This window comes from Eretmochelys imbricata, chromosome 5, assembly GCF_965152235.1.
Source record: "Eretmochelys imbricata isolate rEreImb1 chromosome 5, rEreImb1.hap1, whole genome shotgun sequence".
Taxonomy (NCBI): domain Eukaryota; kingdom Metazoa; phylum Chordata; order Testudines; family Cheloniidae; genus Eretmochelys; species Eretmochelys imbricata.
In genome coordinates this window covers 85903360-85919801 of record NC_135576.1, presented here as the reverse complement: position 1 = coordinate 85919801, position 16442 = coordinate 85903360, and the positions used below count along the sequence as shown (strand labels likewise).

Sequence of the window (16442 nt, the reverse complement as noted above, 5' to 3'; positions counted from 1 at the left end):
TATGGCCATAAAAAGGTTTACAACTCTGTCGAGAGAAATAGATGTCAAAGGATTAGAGACCCAGGAACTTGTTGCTCTACTGGCTCCGATACAGACTCCTTCCCCTCTGTAGCCCCTCTGCCTTAACTACAACATCTGTAAAACAGTTCAAGTACCTACCACAGAGGGGGAGTTTTAAGGCTTCATTAACTCATGTTTACAGAGCACTTATGATGAAAACACCTAATACAGTTATGGATTTGCTGTTCCTCCTCTGCTCAATGGCTTTGATATACCAGGGGAACCATCTGATTGTAAATGTGCTTTAATCAGGGACTATGACAAGGCATTTTTATTACCATGTTAGTTCACTTAAACATGCTGTTCAGATGAACCATGTCATGAGTGGGATTTTAAAAGAATTCCCTAGAATAGACATCAAGTGTATAAATGTACAGTAATTGCTAACCTGACCATCAGATGTTATTAAATATTTGTTTGCTGTTGCATACCTCTTCTCCCAAAAGCACACATACACAACAAATTAAGTTCTGTATCTGTCAAAGCAGGTTAATGCAGGCAAAAATCAGACATCTAACTTTGAAATAAGGTACACTGATAGATTATATACATAATCCACATTATACTCACAGCCACTGTCTCTTAAACGACAATCCTGTAATCACTACTGCATATGCTTAACTTCACCATCATGAGCCTTTCCATTTAAATCAATAGGACTACTCATGGTAGAAAAGTTAAGCAAGTGCCTCAGGTGTTTTCAGGACAGGGTATTCAAGTGGTTATACTGAAAATTTACACAGTAGTTGTAAATATTTAAAGTGTGGTAAGATGAATAGACCACATCACAAAGCATTTTCATTACCCAAAAAGAGAAAGTTTTCAGCTCTTTCTTGTCACAATCAAGATATTTCCAAGCCCTGTGTCTTGGAAATTCCCTACAGGACTCAAAATTGCAGTACTTCAGAGGAACTTCCCTGAACATTGAGTTTAACATGACCTCTAAAAGGAGAGCCTTCCCCCAAAAGGAGAAGCACTGTAGTAGTACTCAAAATAGTGAAACATACAGCTCTGGTATCTTGTAACAGAATGAGACAATTTGTGTAACCCAGTTTATAAAATGAGAAGTAGGTTGAGACAAATGTAAGTAATACAAATGGGTATCAGTTTAAAATGTAACAGCTTCAGAATTCTTGAAACTGGAAGATAAAGGATAGGCTCCTCACCGCCAAATCTTAAAGGAAAACCACAACATGGAGTTATAGCAGCAGATGAGGAAGAACACATGAACTTAAGTGTGGCATTGGAAGAATCAAAGTGATCTGGATAATCACCTGAACCATAGAGTAGATTATTTTCCTTGTCTCCATCACAACATTTTGAAGAGTTAACATGTTAAAAGTTTAATGCTCCTAGTGACATGAAGAAATTTCAGAAAGTATTTTCCTGCCATATCATGACGCATATTTCTTGTATAAGTTATTGGAATTTATATATTGAGAAAGTGTACAGCAAGTGCTATGATAAAGAGAAACCAAACCATCTTTCAACACGCAGCTGCAAAATCAGTGAAGAAGAAAAGTACAGGTACAACACACAAAATCCCCCTCTCTCATTAATACCAAATAATGAGCCAATGACCAAACTTATTAGCCAGTCAGCACTGTGGGCAAAATTAAAAAATCCTAACTTAACCTAACCAAGATATTAAAAATATCAAACAAAAACAAAGCTCCACTCCACCACACATCTCTTCCTCTCTATGTTCTTTCCCCCCTCTCCTCCCCAAAGTTAAATTTCTTTCTGTGAAAGACAGAACAGTAAATTCACAAAACATTCATTTTAACGTGTTGCCTGTGACTTGAGTACTGCATTCCAAGAATGCCATTCAAAAACATTTTCAACCAGAACATAGCCGTTCAACATGAACAAACCTGTTCCCTAGACTCCCAATGAACTCTTACAGAGGATAAACCTAGCTTCTTAAGACTTCTACAATATAAGAGGAAGAGCACAACTTGTAATTACAAGAACTGGTAGGAGAAGAAAAAAATAAAGCTCATTTTATTAGTGGTTCAAATACCATACTTTTAGCCTTTATTGAGAGTTACATTTTTAGTATTTCCCTGAAAAAGTACTATAGCACGGTAAGTGTGATAACCTGCTTCACTTTATTTAACTCCTCTGATCAAAGTTACAGACTGGTGTCAGACTCCCCTTTTGGCAGCATTTGTTCCTCAAACAGCTTCATAGCAACCATTTACCCATTACATCAGCCACAATATCAGAGGCTCATTCACCTGTACATCTACCAATGTGATATATGCCATCATGTGCCAGCAATGCCCCTCTGCCATGTACATTGGTCAAAAGAATAAATGGACACAAAACAGACGTCAAGAATTATAACATTCAAAAACCAGTTGAAGAGCACTTCAATCTCTCTGGTCACTCGATTACAGACCTAAAAGTGGCAATACTTCAACAAAAAAACTGCAAAAACAGACTCCAACGAGAGACTGTTGAATTGGAATTGATTTGCAAACTGGATACAATTAACTTAGGCTTGAATAGAGACTGGGAGTGGATGGGTCATTACACAAAGTAAAACTATTTCCCCATGTTTATCCCCCCCCCCCTCCTCAGACCTTCTTGTCAACTGCTGGAAATGGCCCACCTTGATCATCACTACAAAAGGTTCCCCCACCCCCCTCCTGCTGGTAATAGCTCACCTTAAGTGATCACTCTGGTTACAGTGTGTATGGTAACACCCATTGTTTCATATTCTCTATGTATATAAATCTCCCCGCTGTTATTTCATTTGTATTATGTTAGTGCAAAAGGGTTCCATCATGACCAGAGTACTAGGTGCTGTACCCCTTCAGTGCACCTTCCCCATGTTGGATGCTTTTAGTTCAACCAGAACCATTTTATTTTCAACACACTGGCCGCTCAAATCCACTAAATAGTGAAAAAACATTAACTGAGTTTAGTCTGTGAATCTTAATTGATATTTGCATGAACTTTAGTATTTCCTCCCCCTCCTGGGAATTCTTTTCCAAACAATAATAGACGGTATTGAGACATTTGGTACCAGCTAAGCATGGTTACATATTTCCACTGATGTAGACATTGTATTCATGCACTATTTGTTATGTCTTTCAAAAGAACACATTGTCTATATTAATGACAGGTTTCAGAGTAGCAGCCGTGTTAGTCTGTATTCGCAAAAAGAAAAGGAGTACTAGTGGCACCTTAGAGACTAACCAATTTATTTGAGCATAAACTTTGGTGAGCTACAGCTCAATGCATCCGATGAAGTGAGCTGTAGCTCATGAAAGCTTATGCTCAAATAAACTGGTTAGTCTCTAAGGCGCCACTAGTACTCCTTTTCTTTTTGTCTGTATTAAGTGACCTGATAACGTGCTGTTAAGAAAATAAAGAGAGAAATGTGACAGTTAAGGGATTTTTAAGATGTAGCTTTTTACCTTTATGGATGATCTCTCCCCTCTCCTGTATTCATACTGCTGCAATCAGCAGAGTAGCAACTCACAGCACTACTTCAAACACTCTAATCACCTACTCTGTATTTAGTTTCAAGATGCTTTCATTTTTTTTTTTTTTTTTTTTTTTTTACAAATCAAAACACCCCAGCTTGTGCTTGTGTCACTAAATCTTACCATTTTAAAGATTTTAATTTTATGTGCCTTTATCCAGCTAACTAAGCTTTATTAACACTTCCATGTACCTATTTTGGTACAGAACCAACAGTTATCTATGCAGTTGCTTTAAAAAGAAGAGAGACTAGAATTAATGCAATATTACCAAAATTCCTAAAAAGTCAAGATCTCCCAGGATAACAGCCATGTTACACTTCCTGTTTCATAGTATACACAACATTAGTTCACATTTAACAAAACAGAAGATACATTTGTAGCTCGTCTGCGTATACTACAGGAGAAAACTCCTTGAATATTTAGTTTTGCATCCCTAACAAGAAACGGAGGGCGCGGGGGGGGGGGGGGGAGAGGCTTTTCAACCTTAAAATTCCCTTACTTTTTTTAAAGTTTATTTTAATAAAGGAAATATCCAGTACTCTTTACAACCTCTGCAGACTTCTCCAGTGGAGTCCAGGCTTCTGCAAAGTTGCCAAAAGCTCCTTAAGCCCAGAGCCAAACAGTTTGGCTGCACTTTTGAACCCCAGCATTCCTTGCTCCATGGCTATTACGTCTCTTCAGCTTACAATTTCTTCCTGTTTCAAGAGATGAACTTGTAGATTCAGCTAACCAAATAGCTGTGAAGTTAATTACTGATGAATACATCTCTCTCAGCTGAGTAATTCAGTTTAACAGAATTTTCTCTTATTCCACTCTGCCCTTACATGTGGATCAGAAAAGGGATTATGTTCCACAAAGAAACTAACATATCCTAATTTAAATCGAGATGAAGGCCCACTTCTACTAAAATGCCTATAAGGATTCAGCCAATTATCCACAGCTAGGAAGAAGGGCTGGTAATAATTTAATCTGCTAATTAAAAGAAAAAATATATACTATTTCAATCTACATTAAATGCATTTCTCTTCCCCATTCTTTGTAGAGCACTTATCTTTTTAGATTATAAACTTTGTAAGGAAGGGACAAGATCTTCGTAAAAGTTTGTACATGTCGTACCACTCGACACTTCTGAAATGCAGAACACAGAAGAGGCTGAAGAGTGATGGTAAAAAAAGTTGAGTTTTGCTATATATATGGTGAAGTGTGCATTAGATAATTTGCATTGAGTATTTTTGCTTCCTCAGAAGCTAAGCTTTACAGTAAGTCATTTTGTAGGATGATCAGAGAGGAAATACAATAAATGAGGTGAAATGATATTTTGTTTCAGTAACGTCTATTTTTGTGCCCAAGTGCCATTTTCTCTACTCTTAAAAAAATACATTACATTGTTTTTCTGTCTCCTTATTTACTGATGTATAATCTGCCAGTCAAAAGATCTTTAACAATACATATTACAATGGCCTGATAATGCCACAGTCCTAATTCAAATCCTGATGATTTTTCTGGATTATTTTAATAAAATTTTCTGCTCCCGAAAAGATACTAGTCCTGATGCTCCATAGCCACAACAGGTACAGTATGGGCAACAACTATGCAAGCTTCCCCATGTGACCCTCCTAAAAAGCCTCAACCTTAACTTCCAGGGACTATCTGTAGGGATGCACACAGTACTTTTCCATGCTTCTTCAAATCATCAACATCTCTGAAAAACTGTCGGAAAGGGAAAAACTTGTGATAATGGTTTCTTCGCTTTAGGCATTTTAGAACCCAAGTGAGACAACAAGGCACTGATTTCATTTAGTCTACGAGCCACCCAGAGATCAAAGTCTCTCTGTTCTGCTACTGAACCTGCAAGACATCCAGTCCCCTTTAATTCAGTATTTCAAATTACACTGAACTTATCTATTTTGCGTTATCATTAGAAAGTAAATTTTCCATGTTGGTATTGGTTCATGTCTATTATTTGTAAACCACACAAAGTACATCAAATTTAGTGATAATTACACACTATCATAACATTGTGCTTTTTCAAGTCCTGAGTTGTTTCAATTATTCCAGGCAAATTATTTTGCCAATGACTTCAGATACAATGGAACTCTTGTTCAGCATACATAGTTCCTAGGCAGCATACCACAAACATTGTGGGTAGATGGCAACTCAAGTCTGAAGTCTCAGATATCAAATGCTGTTTGTTTTCATGAACAGTAGTGAAGTACTGAGTAGTCATTACTGCAAATTAAATGGCATATTGATATAGACATTCCCACTGGACAAAAAGCAATTTAAAGTAACTTGAGTACCATCGTAATATGCACAACGTAAGAAACTTGGACAGAACTGCAGAGCAAAACAAAGATGACCCCATAGTGCTGCTTTATGACCTTTATTGCTTTAATCACAGGGTGGTCAGCCGGCATAAACAAACTCCAGCTTGTAGAACATGTGGCAGTTTGTCTAGGGTGGAGCAAGCTACAGAGCGCACATCACACCAGTTGTCCACAATCTCCATTCGCTTTGTTGTCCAATTCACAGTGCTAGCACTAATAATCAATAATTTTGGACCAGACTACCTCAGAGGCCACCCGTTAAGACAGTTGCACTGAGTGGGGCCACAGAAAAAGTGTCCAAAGTAAAACTTTCATGACCTGGAGGAACATCATTTCTGATGTTGGGTCCTAGACTGTAGAACACTAAGAGCTCAAAATGACCCTGTCTGTACATTTTCAGAGCCCAATATGAAATCTACCTTTCCACCAAAGCCTTTGAAGAACAGAGAAAAGTGCGAAGAAAGAAAACTCAAGTCTGAACAGCTGAATGGCAAAAAACAGAGTGCACAGTTAATTTTTAAGATTGTTGTATAGTAAAATTCACACCCAGTTACTGTATAGCAAGAGTTCCCAAACTTGGTTTGCGGCTTGCTCAGGGTAAGCCTGGGGCGGGCCATGAGACGCTTTGTTCACCTGAGCGTCCACAGGTACAGCCGCTCACAGCTCCCACTGGCAATGGTTCACCATTCCCAGTCAACTGGATCTGCGGGAAGTGATGGCCTGGCCCACGCTGCTTCCCACAGCTCCCCTTGGCCAGGAACAGCGAAACGCGGCCAATGGGAGCTGCGAGCGGCTATACCTGCGGACGCTCAGGTAAATAAAGCGCCTTGCTGCCTGCCAGGGATTTACCCTGAATAAGCCGCGAACCAAGTTTAAGAACCCAGCTGTATAATAACTGTCAATCTATAACCAACAGACAAAAGTTAAAGAGATTAGATACTGACTGATCTTAAAGATCATTTTTGAAGTAGTCCACATACAACATACAGAAAACAAAAACAGTACAAAAAGGTTGGTTATTCTTCACAGTTTATCTTTAACCAATGACAAAATGACAAAATTAAAGACAACTGTTAAATCAGTTTGCTGGGTTTACTCACACAGAAGTTTTGTAACAAGTTTCATTCTGTAGAAATAAAGAAAATTTAATTCCAAAGGTTGGTAACACTTGTTTTAAGACATTTAATCAAATCTCCAAGGAGCTTAGATTCCCAAACTTTTCATAGTGAAAACTATATCCTAACAGAAATGAGTCTTGGACCACCTTCCCTCGTGTACATGGACTGATTCCCCACCCTTTTGCAATCCATCTTTGTAGCAACTACAGCAGTTGCTTACATGGAAGTAATACTACAAAAGCATTTACTTACATTCAGCTCTCTTTAACGCAATAAGTATTTTGTCTTTAAAAGATTAGTCAGAATGTCTTTTTGCTCTTCATTCTCTCTCTCCCCAAATCCCATCTTCCTGACTTCTTTGTCCTCAAGTCTACATGTGCAGGAATAATGGGACGGTCTTCACACCACTGGTCACCTTGTATATTAGACAGCACTGGCCTATGATTCTGATCAGGTTTAGTACACCACCACCTACAACAGCAACCTATGGTGAAAACTGTAGAGATTCCCACAATTCAGTAGTTACTAATGAGAATGAGTAGCATAAAAAATTATTTAAATAAATCCACTTTCAGTTTTGTAATGTCTCATCACTGAGCTTTATGGAATGTGAATGAAGTAAAAAAGCATCAATTTGTTCAGCAAATAATAAATCCTGATCAATTTTTCATTTGCCAGACTGAATTTAAAATTGAAAGTGCAACAGACACTCTGAGCATTAATCTGTAAGAAATCAGGAAACCATGCTGTATTTTAAACAAGCAACTTCTACATCGGGTGTAAATATGCATATTCTTAAAATGAATAATGATTTTTTCAGGTATTTAGAACATAAGAACGGCCATACTGGGTCAGACCAAAGGTCCATCCAGCCCAGTATCTTGTCTACCGACAGTGACCAATGCCAGGTGCCCCAGAGGGAGTGAACCGAACAGTTAATGATCAAGTGATCTCTCTCCCACCATCCATCTCCACCCTCTGACAAACAGAGGCTAGGGACACCATTCCTTACCCATCCTGGCTCATAGCCATTAATGGACTTAACCTCCATGAATTTATCCAGTTCTCTTTTAAACCCTCTTATAGTCCTAGCCTTCACAACCTCCTCAGACAAGGAGTTCCACAGGTTGACTGTGTGAAGAAGAACTTCCTTTTATTTGTTTTAAACCTGCTGCCTATTAATTTCATTTGGTGGTCCCTAGTTCTTATATTATGAGAACAAGTAAATAACTTTTCCTTATTCACTTTCTCCACACCACCCATGATTTTATATACCTCTATCACAGTGGTTCCCAAACTTGTTCCGCTGATTGTGCGGGGAAAATCCCTGGTGAGTCAGGTCGGTGTGTTTACCTGCCACATCCGCAGGTTCAGCTGATCGCGGCTCCCAGTGGCCGCAGTTCACTGCTTCAGGCCAATGGGAGCTCCTGGAAGCGGCAGCCAGTACATCCCTCAGCAGAACAAGTTTGGGAACCACTGCTCTATCTTATCCCCCCTTAGTCTCCTCTTTTCCAAGCTGGAAAGTCCTAGTCTCTAATCTCTCCTCATATGGGACCCATTCCAAACCCCTAATCATTTTAGTTGCCCTTCTCTGAACCTTTTCTAACGCCAGTATATCTTTTTTGAGATGAGGAGACCACATCTGTACGCAGTATTCAAGATGTGGGCGTACCATGGATTTATATAAGGGCAATAAGATATTCTCCATCTTATTCTCTATCCCTGCTAACTTCAAAGGGAGCTTTGCAAACACACACCCACAAAGACAAGACTTGGTCCTTATTATTTTAGCTTGAATAACCCCATTCAATAAACTCTCATCTTACAGAGGTCTAGCAATATGACAATCACATGGGTTTCAGCTGAGATGAGCTAAACTGACATAACAAAATACAGTAGAACTTCAGAGTTATGAATGCCTCTGTAATGGAGGTTGCTCGTAACTCTGAAGTCTTCATAACTCTGAACAAAACATTTTGGTTGTTTTTTCAAGTTTACAAATAACATTGACTTAATGCTGCTTTTAACCATCTTAATTTAAATGAAACAAGCACAGAAACAGTTTTCTTACTTTGTCAATTTTTTTAAACAAGCATTCCTTTTTTTTTTTTTGGTAGTTTACATTTAACACAGTACTGTACTGTATTTGCTTTACTTTTGTTTCTGCTGCTGCCTGATTGTTTACTTCCCATTCCAAATGAGCTGTGTGGAAAAATTTCACGCCCTGTACAATGTACTTAAATTGAGCTAAGCACCAGATCAGACACCACTAGATCAATGGAAGTACTCTTCTATGACTTAAATCCACTTCTCCAGTGGCAGCTATTACATCAACAGAAGAACATTTCCATCCCTGTAGTAAGTGTCTACACTACAGAGGTGCCTCTGTAGCATTTCTAATGTAGACATAGCCATAGGCTGAATCAGTTTCAGAAAGAAAGACAACAGGAAAGTGCTGAAACAAGAATGGGCTGGGAGATTCAGGAGCAGATCTATTACCTGAAGATACTTTTAAATAGACTGGTTTCAGAGTAACAGCTGTGTTAGTCTGTATTCGCAAAAAGAAAAGGAGTACTTGTGGCACCTTAGAGACTAACCAATTTATTTGAGCATGAGCTTTCGTGAGCTACAGCTCACTTCATCGGATGCATACTGTGGAAACGCAAAGTAAAATAGACTGGATTTCAAGTTGACAGTATCCTTTAAAGTGGATAATAGCCCTATGGCTTCAGCTTGCTAGGAGGCAGAGAGAAGTTACCACCAACTAGAAATGCCAAGAATAGGCGGATAAACACAGGAGGTAATTTTAAGGGCAAAATATACTTAAACAAAATATTCCTTATATACCTTCCACCCAGGGCTCACACAAACTGCAAATTCCTTTATATGAAACACAGTAATAGAAACTCATACCAACGTTCTGTGACTCGAGGTTAGGGGTGAGCAGCAAAACAACTGCAGAAGCCTTCCGTACAATTTTTCAGCCAGTACAACAGACTGGGTTTGAAACCAAATTCACTCACCACCAATTATTTACAATATTATGGTCCACTTGACAAAAGAAGCTGCAAAACCCACTACAAGTTATTAGCAAGTTAAGCAGAGTTTTTACTCCAACCAACTGAACATTTTAACCTACGTTTGGTATGTGGAAGTCCATTCACAGTGAAGTGAAACTACTATGAAGGACGCTGTTAAAGACACTCCCAACTTCAGAAGAGTTTATCCAATACACCCTAAATACAAACGGGATTTTCCCCATGCACGGTGGGTCAGGGGGTTATTTAATTACGCATGCGGTGAGCAATTAACCAGTACCACTGCCGATAATACCTTCTAGGACTTCGGAACAGAAATTAAACTGAAATCGTTTCCGGTTAGCGCCTTTGTGTCCCTCCCAAAGTCAACTTCTAAGAGTAAGAGACATAGAAAGTTGCCCCGAGTGACAATTTGCTGTTCTCACGGAGAAGCAAGCACGCTACTGCCCTGGCTCCAAGCAGGGACCGGCTATTTATTCCCCCAGGCTGCAGACAACAGAAACACAAGAACAACGTAAGGCTGGAAACCTCCGCGCTACAGGGCTGCCCCGCTTACGGGGAGAACGGATCGGCCAGGGGCACAAGCAGCCGCCCGGTCCCGCCGCCCTGGCACAGGGTCACCGCCGGAGTCGCCGCAGCCAGGGCGGCGTCCCCGGGCCCGGGAGATGCGGCGCGACCCCCGGCCAGCGGGCACCACCCCTTCCTCGCCCGCCTTCGAGAAACTGAGCCGGCGCCGGGCTGGGCAGCGGCCAGGGTCTCACCCACCTGCCCCAAGCACAAGCGCCCCCGCCCCGCACTCACCGCGCTGCCGCCGCCCGCTTTCAGGCCGATCCTCCTCACCAGCATGACGCAGATGCCCCGCTTCTCGCCGCCTTCCCCCGCTGCTGCTGCCGCCGCCGCCGCTGCTGCTGCTGGCGCCTCCGCCTCCCCGGCCGGGGCTGGCGGCGGCTCCGGCTCGGGGCTCATTTCGCTCCCATCCTCCCCGTGCAGCCGGGACGGCAGAGCGGCGGGGGCAGCGCAGGCTCGGGGCGTCCTCCCACCGGCACCTTCATCTGCAGCCTCCGGGCTCCCGCTCAGCCGCGGAGGGGGAGGGGACAGCAGTCCCCGGCCACAGCGACTGCCCCCCGCCACCACGTGACTACGGCCGCTTCGCTCTGAGCCCCCCCCCACCGGAAACTACGTCACGGACCCGCTCCGCTGCACTTCCCGCCTGCGGCAGAGGAGGGCGGGGCCGGAGCAGCGGAGCGGGTCGTGTAGGTGGGTCCTAGCACCGATCTATCCCCAGCGCGAGAGAGCCGCCCGGTCACGTGATGCCGGCGCCTTTTCCTCGCCCCCCGCCTTATGGTTAGTGTTTAATGCCAGGTCCGCGCCGGGCAGCCCGCTCACAGCGGCACCTGAGGATGGGGAGCATCCATTGCCCAAGGTCACCCAGCCAGCAGCGGAGCCGGGAATAGGACCCAGGCAGTGTTTTCCCTACACCACCCCCCCCCCGGATTTGCCCAACCCCCCCAGTTTTGTGAACTAGTTACATGCCAATTTAGTGACTGTTTGGACATTTGAATTGAAATTGAAACATTAATACACACTTTAAAAGCATATGCAATATATGATAAAATACGTGCATCTGAAAAAGTGTAATAGATTTGAAAAGTATGAACATAGACTCAGCTTCCTTATACAGCTGTGGTTTTTTATGACAATGTCAGTGCATTCGTTTCGGTGATGTTGGACAACCTAATAATGTCAAATTATGATTTGTAAGCAAAGTCTAAATGAGCCCTCCCTGACAGCTAGTGATGAGCTGGGGGAAAAGGCTTCAGGACCAGATTGTATTTACATTCACACCTACTCTACTCAGGTATCCAGCAAACAGCTGTGTTGCCCAAGTGATAGATTTTGGCTGGGGTTGGGTTACAAATCACTGGAATGCGGAGGGGGGTGGGGGGGTAATGGAATGTTGTTATTCTTATTGTATGAGTAAAGGACAGTAGAACTGTACTTAGCCTATGTTGATTGAGGGCATCAAGAGAGAGGGTGGGGACAGGTGTTTTGCTTGATGGTCTGCCTGAGTCACAAGTATGATTTGATCTGCCCCTCTCCACTGTTTAAAGACAGTGGTGATTAGGCTCCATAGATAGTCTTTTGTTTTGTTAAGTGACCACTACAGCTGAAATCACTAATAATCAGGTGTAAGTGCTTAGACGGGCTATGGCACAGTGTTTCTGTGGAAGATACAGCCAGCCTGCACTAGCAGTGAGGTTCCCCCATTGAGAGCTCAGCTGAAATCACTGAGAGCCAGTGGAACCTCAAGAGACCAACTCACAAAGGTCACAGTGGTAGGTGGCAGCAGAAGGTGACTGTGCAGGGCTATTGGCAACAGAGCAGTGGAGTGAATGGTGGCACAACAAACAACAGTGAGCAGCGGGATGAACAAGCAAGGTGCCTTCTTGCCCCTCCCCCCCCCCCGGAGGTGAACTCATGTGAAAGGACCTCTGAACTCTGAGTCTCCATTGACCAAGGACAACACCCATGAGTGGGGTGTAGTGGAGGGAAAAGTGAGGGGCACGTTAAATAAACATTTGTTTGTTGGACTATATTTTAGTGACTTTGCTCCAGAATGCTAGATTTGTGACTGGGAATAGAAACTGATATACATTTGTTTCCTAGTAGGCCAAGATTTTTAAAATGCATTATTTGCCAAGGTTATTATCTCACATCTTTGCTGTCTTGAGAGGCCATTATGTTGGGGAGTTTCTGCACTAAATATTTTTATTATTATAATTAATTTTTGTATAAGAATGGCCATACTGAGTCAGACCAATGGCCCATCTAGCCTCGTATCCTGTCTTCCGACAGTGGTCAAGGCCAGGTGCTTCAGAGGGAATGAACAGAACAGGTAATCATCAAGTGATCCGACCCTTTTGCCCATTCCCAACTTCTGTCAAACTGGCTAGGGACACTCAGAGCATGGTGTTGCATCTCTCCCTGTCCTGGCTAATAGCCATTGATGGACCTATTCTCCAGGAATTTATCTAGTTCTTTTTTTAAGAACTGTTATAGTTTAGGTCTTCGCAGCATCCCCTGGCAAAGAGTTCCACAGGTTGACTTTATGTTGTGTGAAGAAGTACTTTTTTTGTTTTTTTTAAAACCTGCTGCCTATTAATTTCATTGGGTGACTGCTACTTCTTGTGTTATGTGAAGGATTAAATAACATTTCCTTTATTCACTTTCTTCACTCTAGTCAAGATTTTTATAGACCTCTATCATATACCCCCTTAGTCGTCTCTTTTCTAAGATGAAAATTCCCAGTCATTTTAATCTCGCCTCCTGTTTCATACCCCTGATCATTTTAGTTGCCCAACTCTGTACCTTTTCCAATTCCAGTATATCTTTTTGGGGATAGGGTGACCAGATCTGCACACAGTATTCAAGGTGTGCACGTACCATGGATTTATATAAGGCAATATGATATTTTCTGTCTTATTCTCTATCCCTTTCTTAATGATTCCCAACGTTCTGTTTGCTTTGTTGACTGCTGCTGCACATTGAGTGGATATTTTCAGAGAACCATTCACAATGACTCCAACATCTTTCTTGAGTGTTAACAGCTAATTTAGACCCCATCATTTTGTATGTATAGTTGAGATTATGTTTTCCAACATGCATTACTTTACATTTATCAACATCGAATTTCATCTGCCATTTTGTTGCTTAGTCACCCAGTTTTGTGAGATCCCTTTGTAACTCTTCGCAGTCTCCTTTGGACTTAACTATCTTGAATAGTTTTGTATCATCTGCAAATTTTGCCACCTCACTGTTTACCCATTTTTTCCAGGTCATTTATGAATATGTTGAATAGTAATGGTCCCAGTACCGACCCTTCAGGGATACCACTATTTATCTCTCTCCATTCTGAAAAACGATAATTTATTCCTACTCTTTGTTTCCCATCTTTTAACCAGTTACTGATCCATGAGAGGACTTCCCTCTTATCCCATGATGGCTTACTTTTCAGAAGTCAATTTAAATTAAATACATTTTTTTTAAATTTACATTTTTTTAGAAATCTAGAACTGTTGTTATGTGTTGGTGTATTTTACATTATCCTTATGTTAAATTTGCATCATCCTAACAAAGCATTTAATTTATTCATATCTCTTTTATATGTTGCAGGTCAAAGTGAAAATGAAAAGACAAACAATACAATTTTTCCACTCAAAGGCCTCTAAAACTAACTAAGGTGAAGAACACATCAAGAACCAAGAATATATCAACACGTCATCTGAAGGTTCAAGTGGCTTATCTACATCTGACCAGCCCGAAGCACAAATACAGCTACCAACTGAAGAAACAGTGTTTCCAAAATCTAAAGGCAGTTCCTGATGTTTGGCGGTCAAAGTGTTCCTATTTATTGAAGTTACAAAAGATAGCTACTGGTGCACCTCTTGCAAAAAAAACTTACAAAGAAGGAAAGCTTTCCAATGCTATAATTGGTAAAAATGGAGGAGCTTGGTTTGTCAGACCGCTCAGCAAAGCCAATGCTGACGAACTACATGAAAAGGCAGCAAAACACCAGGCGTCTGGACTGCATCAACATGCAGAAAGTCTTATAAGCCCACTTTCCAAGCCCATTTTAGAAGTACTTAATGAGGCTGTTAGGAATGCTGGAGACACAACACAGTTCATGCGAACAGACATGGCCGTGGCATCATACTTTCTATTTAAGCAAGAGATACCACACCCTACAAACTGGAGGCCAATGTTAAGTGCATTGTCACTTGTTCATCCTGTAGTTGAACACTGGTTCCGAACAAGACCAGCAAATGCTCACTATCTTTCTGCAAGAAACTTAACTGACTGGCTAGAAGCATGCGGTGCAACAGTGAAAGACTCAACAGTTGAAAAAGTGAAGATGTTATACCAATAAAATAAAAACCAGCACGATCTTATTAAAGGGAATAAGGCAAAATGCCACATTTTATTGTGAATCTGGAAAGAATCATGGTAAGCAGTTAGTTATAGCTCTAACATTCCATTCAATTTCATATTTATTCACACATTCATTCATTCATACGCGCGCACACACACACACACACACACACACACACACAGGTTCTGCAAGGTTATTATCATAGTTACCAGTCTTAGAGTTGCTTGTGCCAAGCCACTGGCCAGGTGGCCTGGACATGAGGAGGGAGCAGGGCCCTGTCAGATGCTCATCTGATGCTCCTGGAAATTGGTTTGCAGAATCAGACCCCAAAGTTCTCAGTTTCTAGAGTCCATTTTTTTAGGAATTTCTTCCTATGCCAGTCTATGGGAATTACTTCATCATGCTGTTGCTGAATCAATCCGCAGATGGCACGTTCCTGATGGCTCCATGCTGCCAGATGTTATCTTGTTCTTTGGTTCTCCCATCTTTGAGTCTGTTGGGTAGATTCCAGTCTGCCCTCCGGGGGTCCTCTGGTTGTTTCCACTTGACACCTTCTTTGGCCGATCGACACTGGATTCTTAGGCTGGCACCTCCCTGATCATTCATTTATTATCCACACCATGCATCTATTCACATACATCCTCTATCTCTATTTTAATCACAATTGTTAACAAAGCGAGATAAATACAACAAAAGGGTGGGGAGTCTCAGTGTACTGTTTCTGTTGTTACAAAGTGTCGCTTTGAGAACAGACTCTGTCTCAGAATGTACGAACACAATTAGCAGCTTGCAAGTTGCACACAGAGAGGGAGAGAAACTGTAAAAATAAGAGACCAAAAACCAAGAGACATCTTAATTAGTAATACCCTGGAATTTAAACTATGGGGAATCAAACTCATTTGTGATTTTAATACAGAACTTCTTTAATATGATCCAACAAAGAACTCTCTTACCACATTCAAAAAAATTGCATACATGGCTGATGAATGCACCGATGCAAATGGGCATCAAGTATTAAGTCATTGTGTACGTTATTTTGATGTCAGTTGTAGGCCACTAGATGCATTTCTAGATGTTCAAGTTATAGAAGACACATTGGCTGCATCTGTGACAACCCACATCTTAGAGTTAAATGCTTGTCAATTGAACCCCAAACAGATGGCTGCTTGTGCATTTGATGGAGCTGCGAACTTCTCTGGAAGACATGGTAGAGTACAAGCTTTGCTCAGAGAAAAGTGTAACCCTAATCTCTCCTATACACACTGCAGAGGCCATCTACTCCAACTAAACCTAGTATGAGCTGCAGAATCTTCAAAAGACATTAAAAAAAGCTATAAATTTAATGTCTTCATTATATTCTTCTTTCAGCAAGTGTCCAAAAAGACTGTATATCTTGGAAAATGTAGAAGATACACTGGGACTGAAGTTCATATTAATCCAACCTGGGAAAACCCTCTGGCTTTCTCATGGGC

General features: G+C 41.4%; 1 protein-coding gene across 1 annotated transcript in view; it reads right to left on the bottom strand.

The window, feature by feature from the left end:
* SLC71A2 (solute carrier family 71 member 2) overlaps positions 1-11176 on the bottom strand; it is a 51856-nt gene extending 40680 nt beyond the window's left edge. Inside the window, exon 1 of the mRNA XM_077817443.1 lies at positions 10842-11176. Coding sequence (XP_077673569.1) covers positions 10842-11006 — 165 coding nt within the window. The 5' untranslated portion in view covers positions 11007-11176. The remainder of the gene's footprint in view (positions 1-10841) is intronic.
* Positions 11177-16442: the final 5266 nt, after the last annotated feature.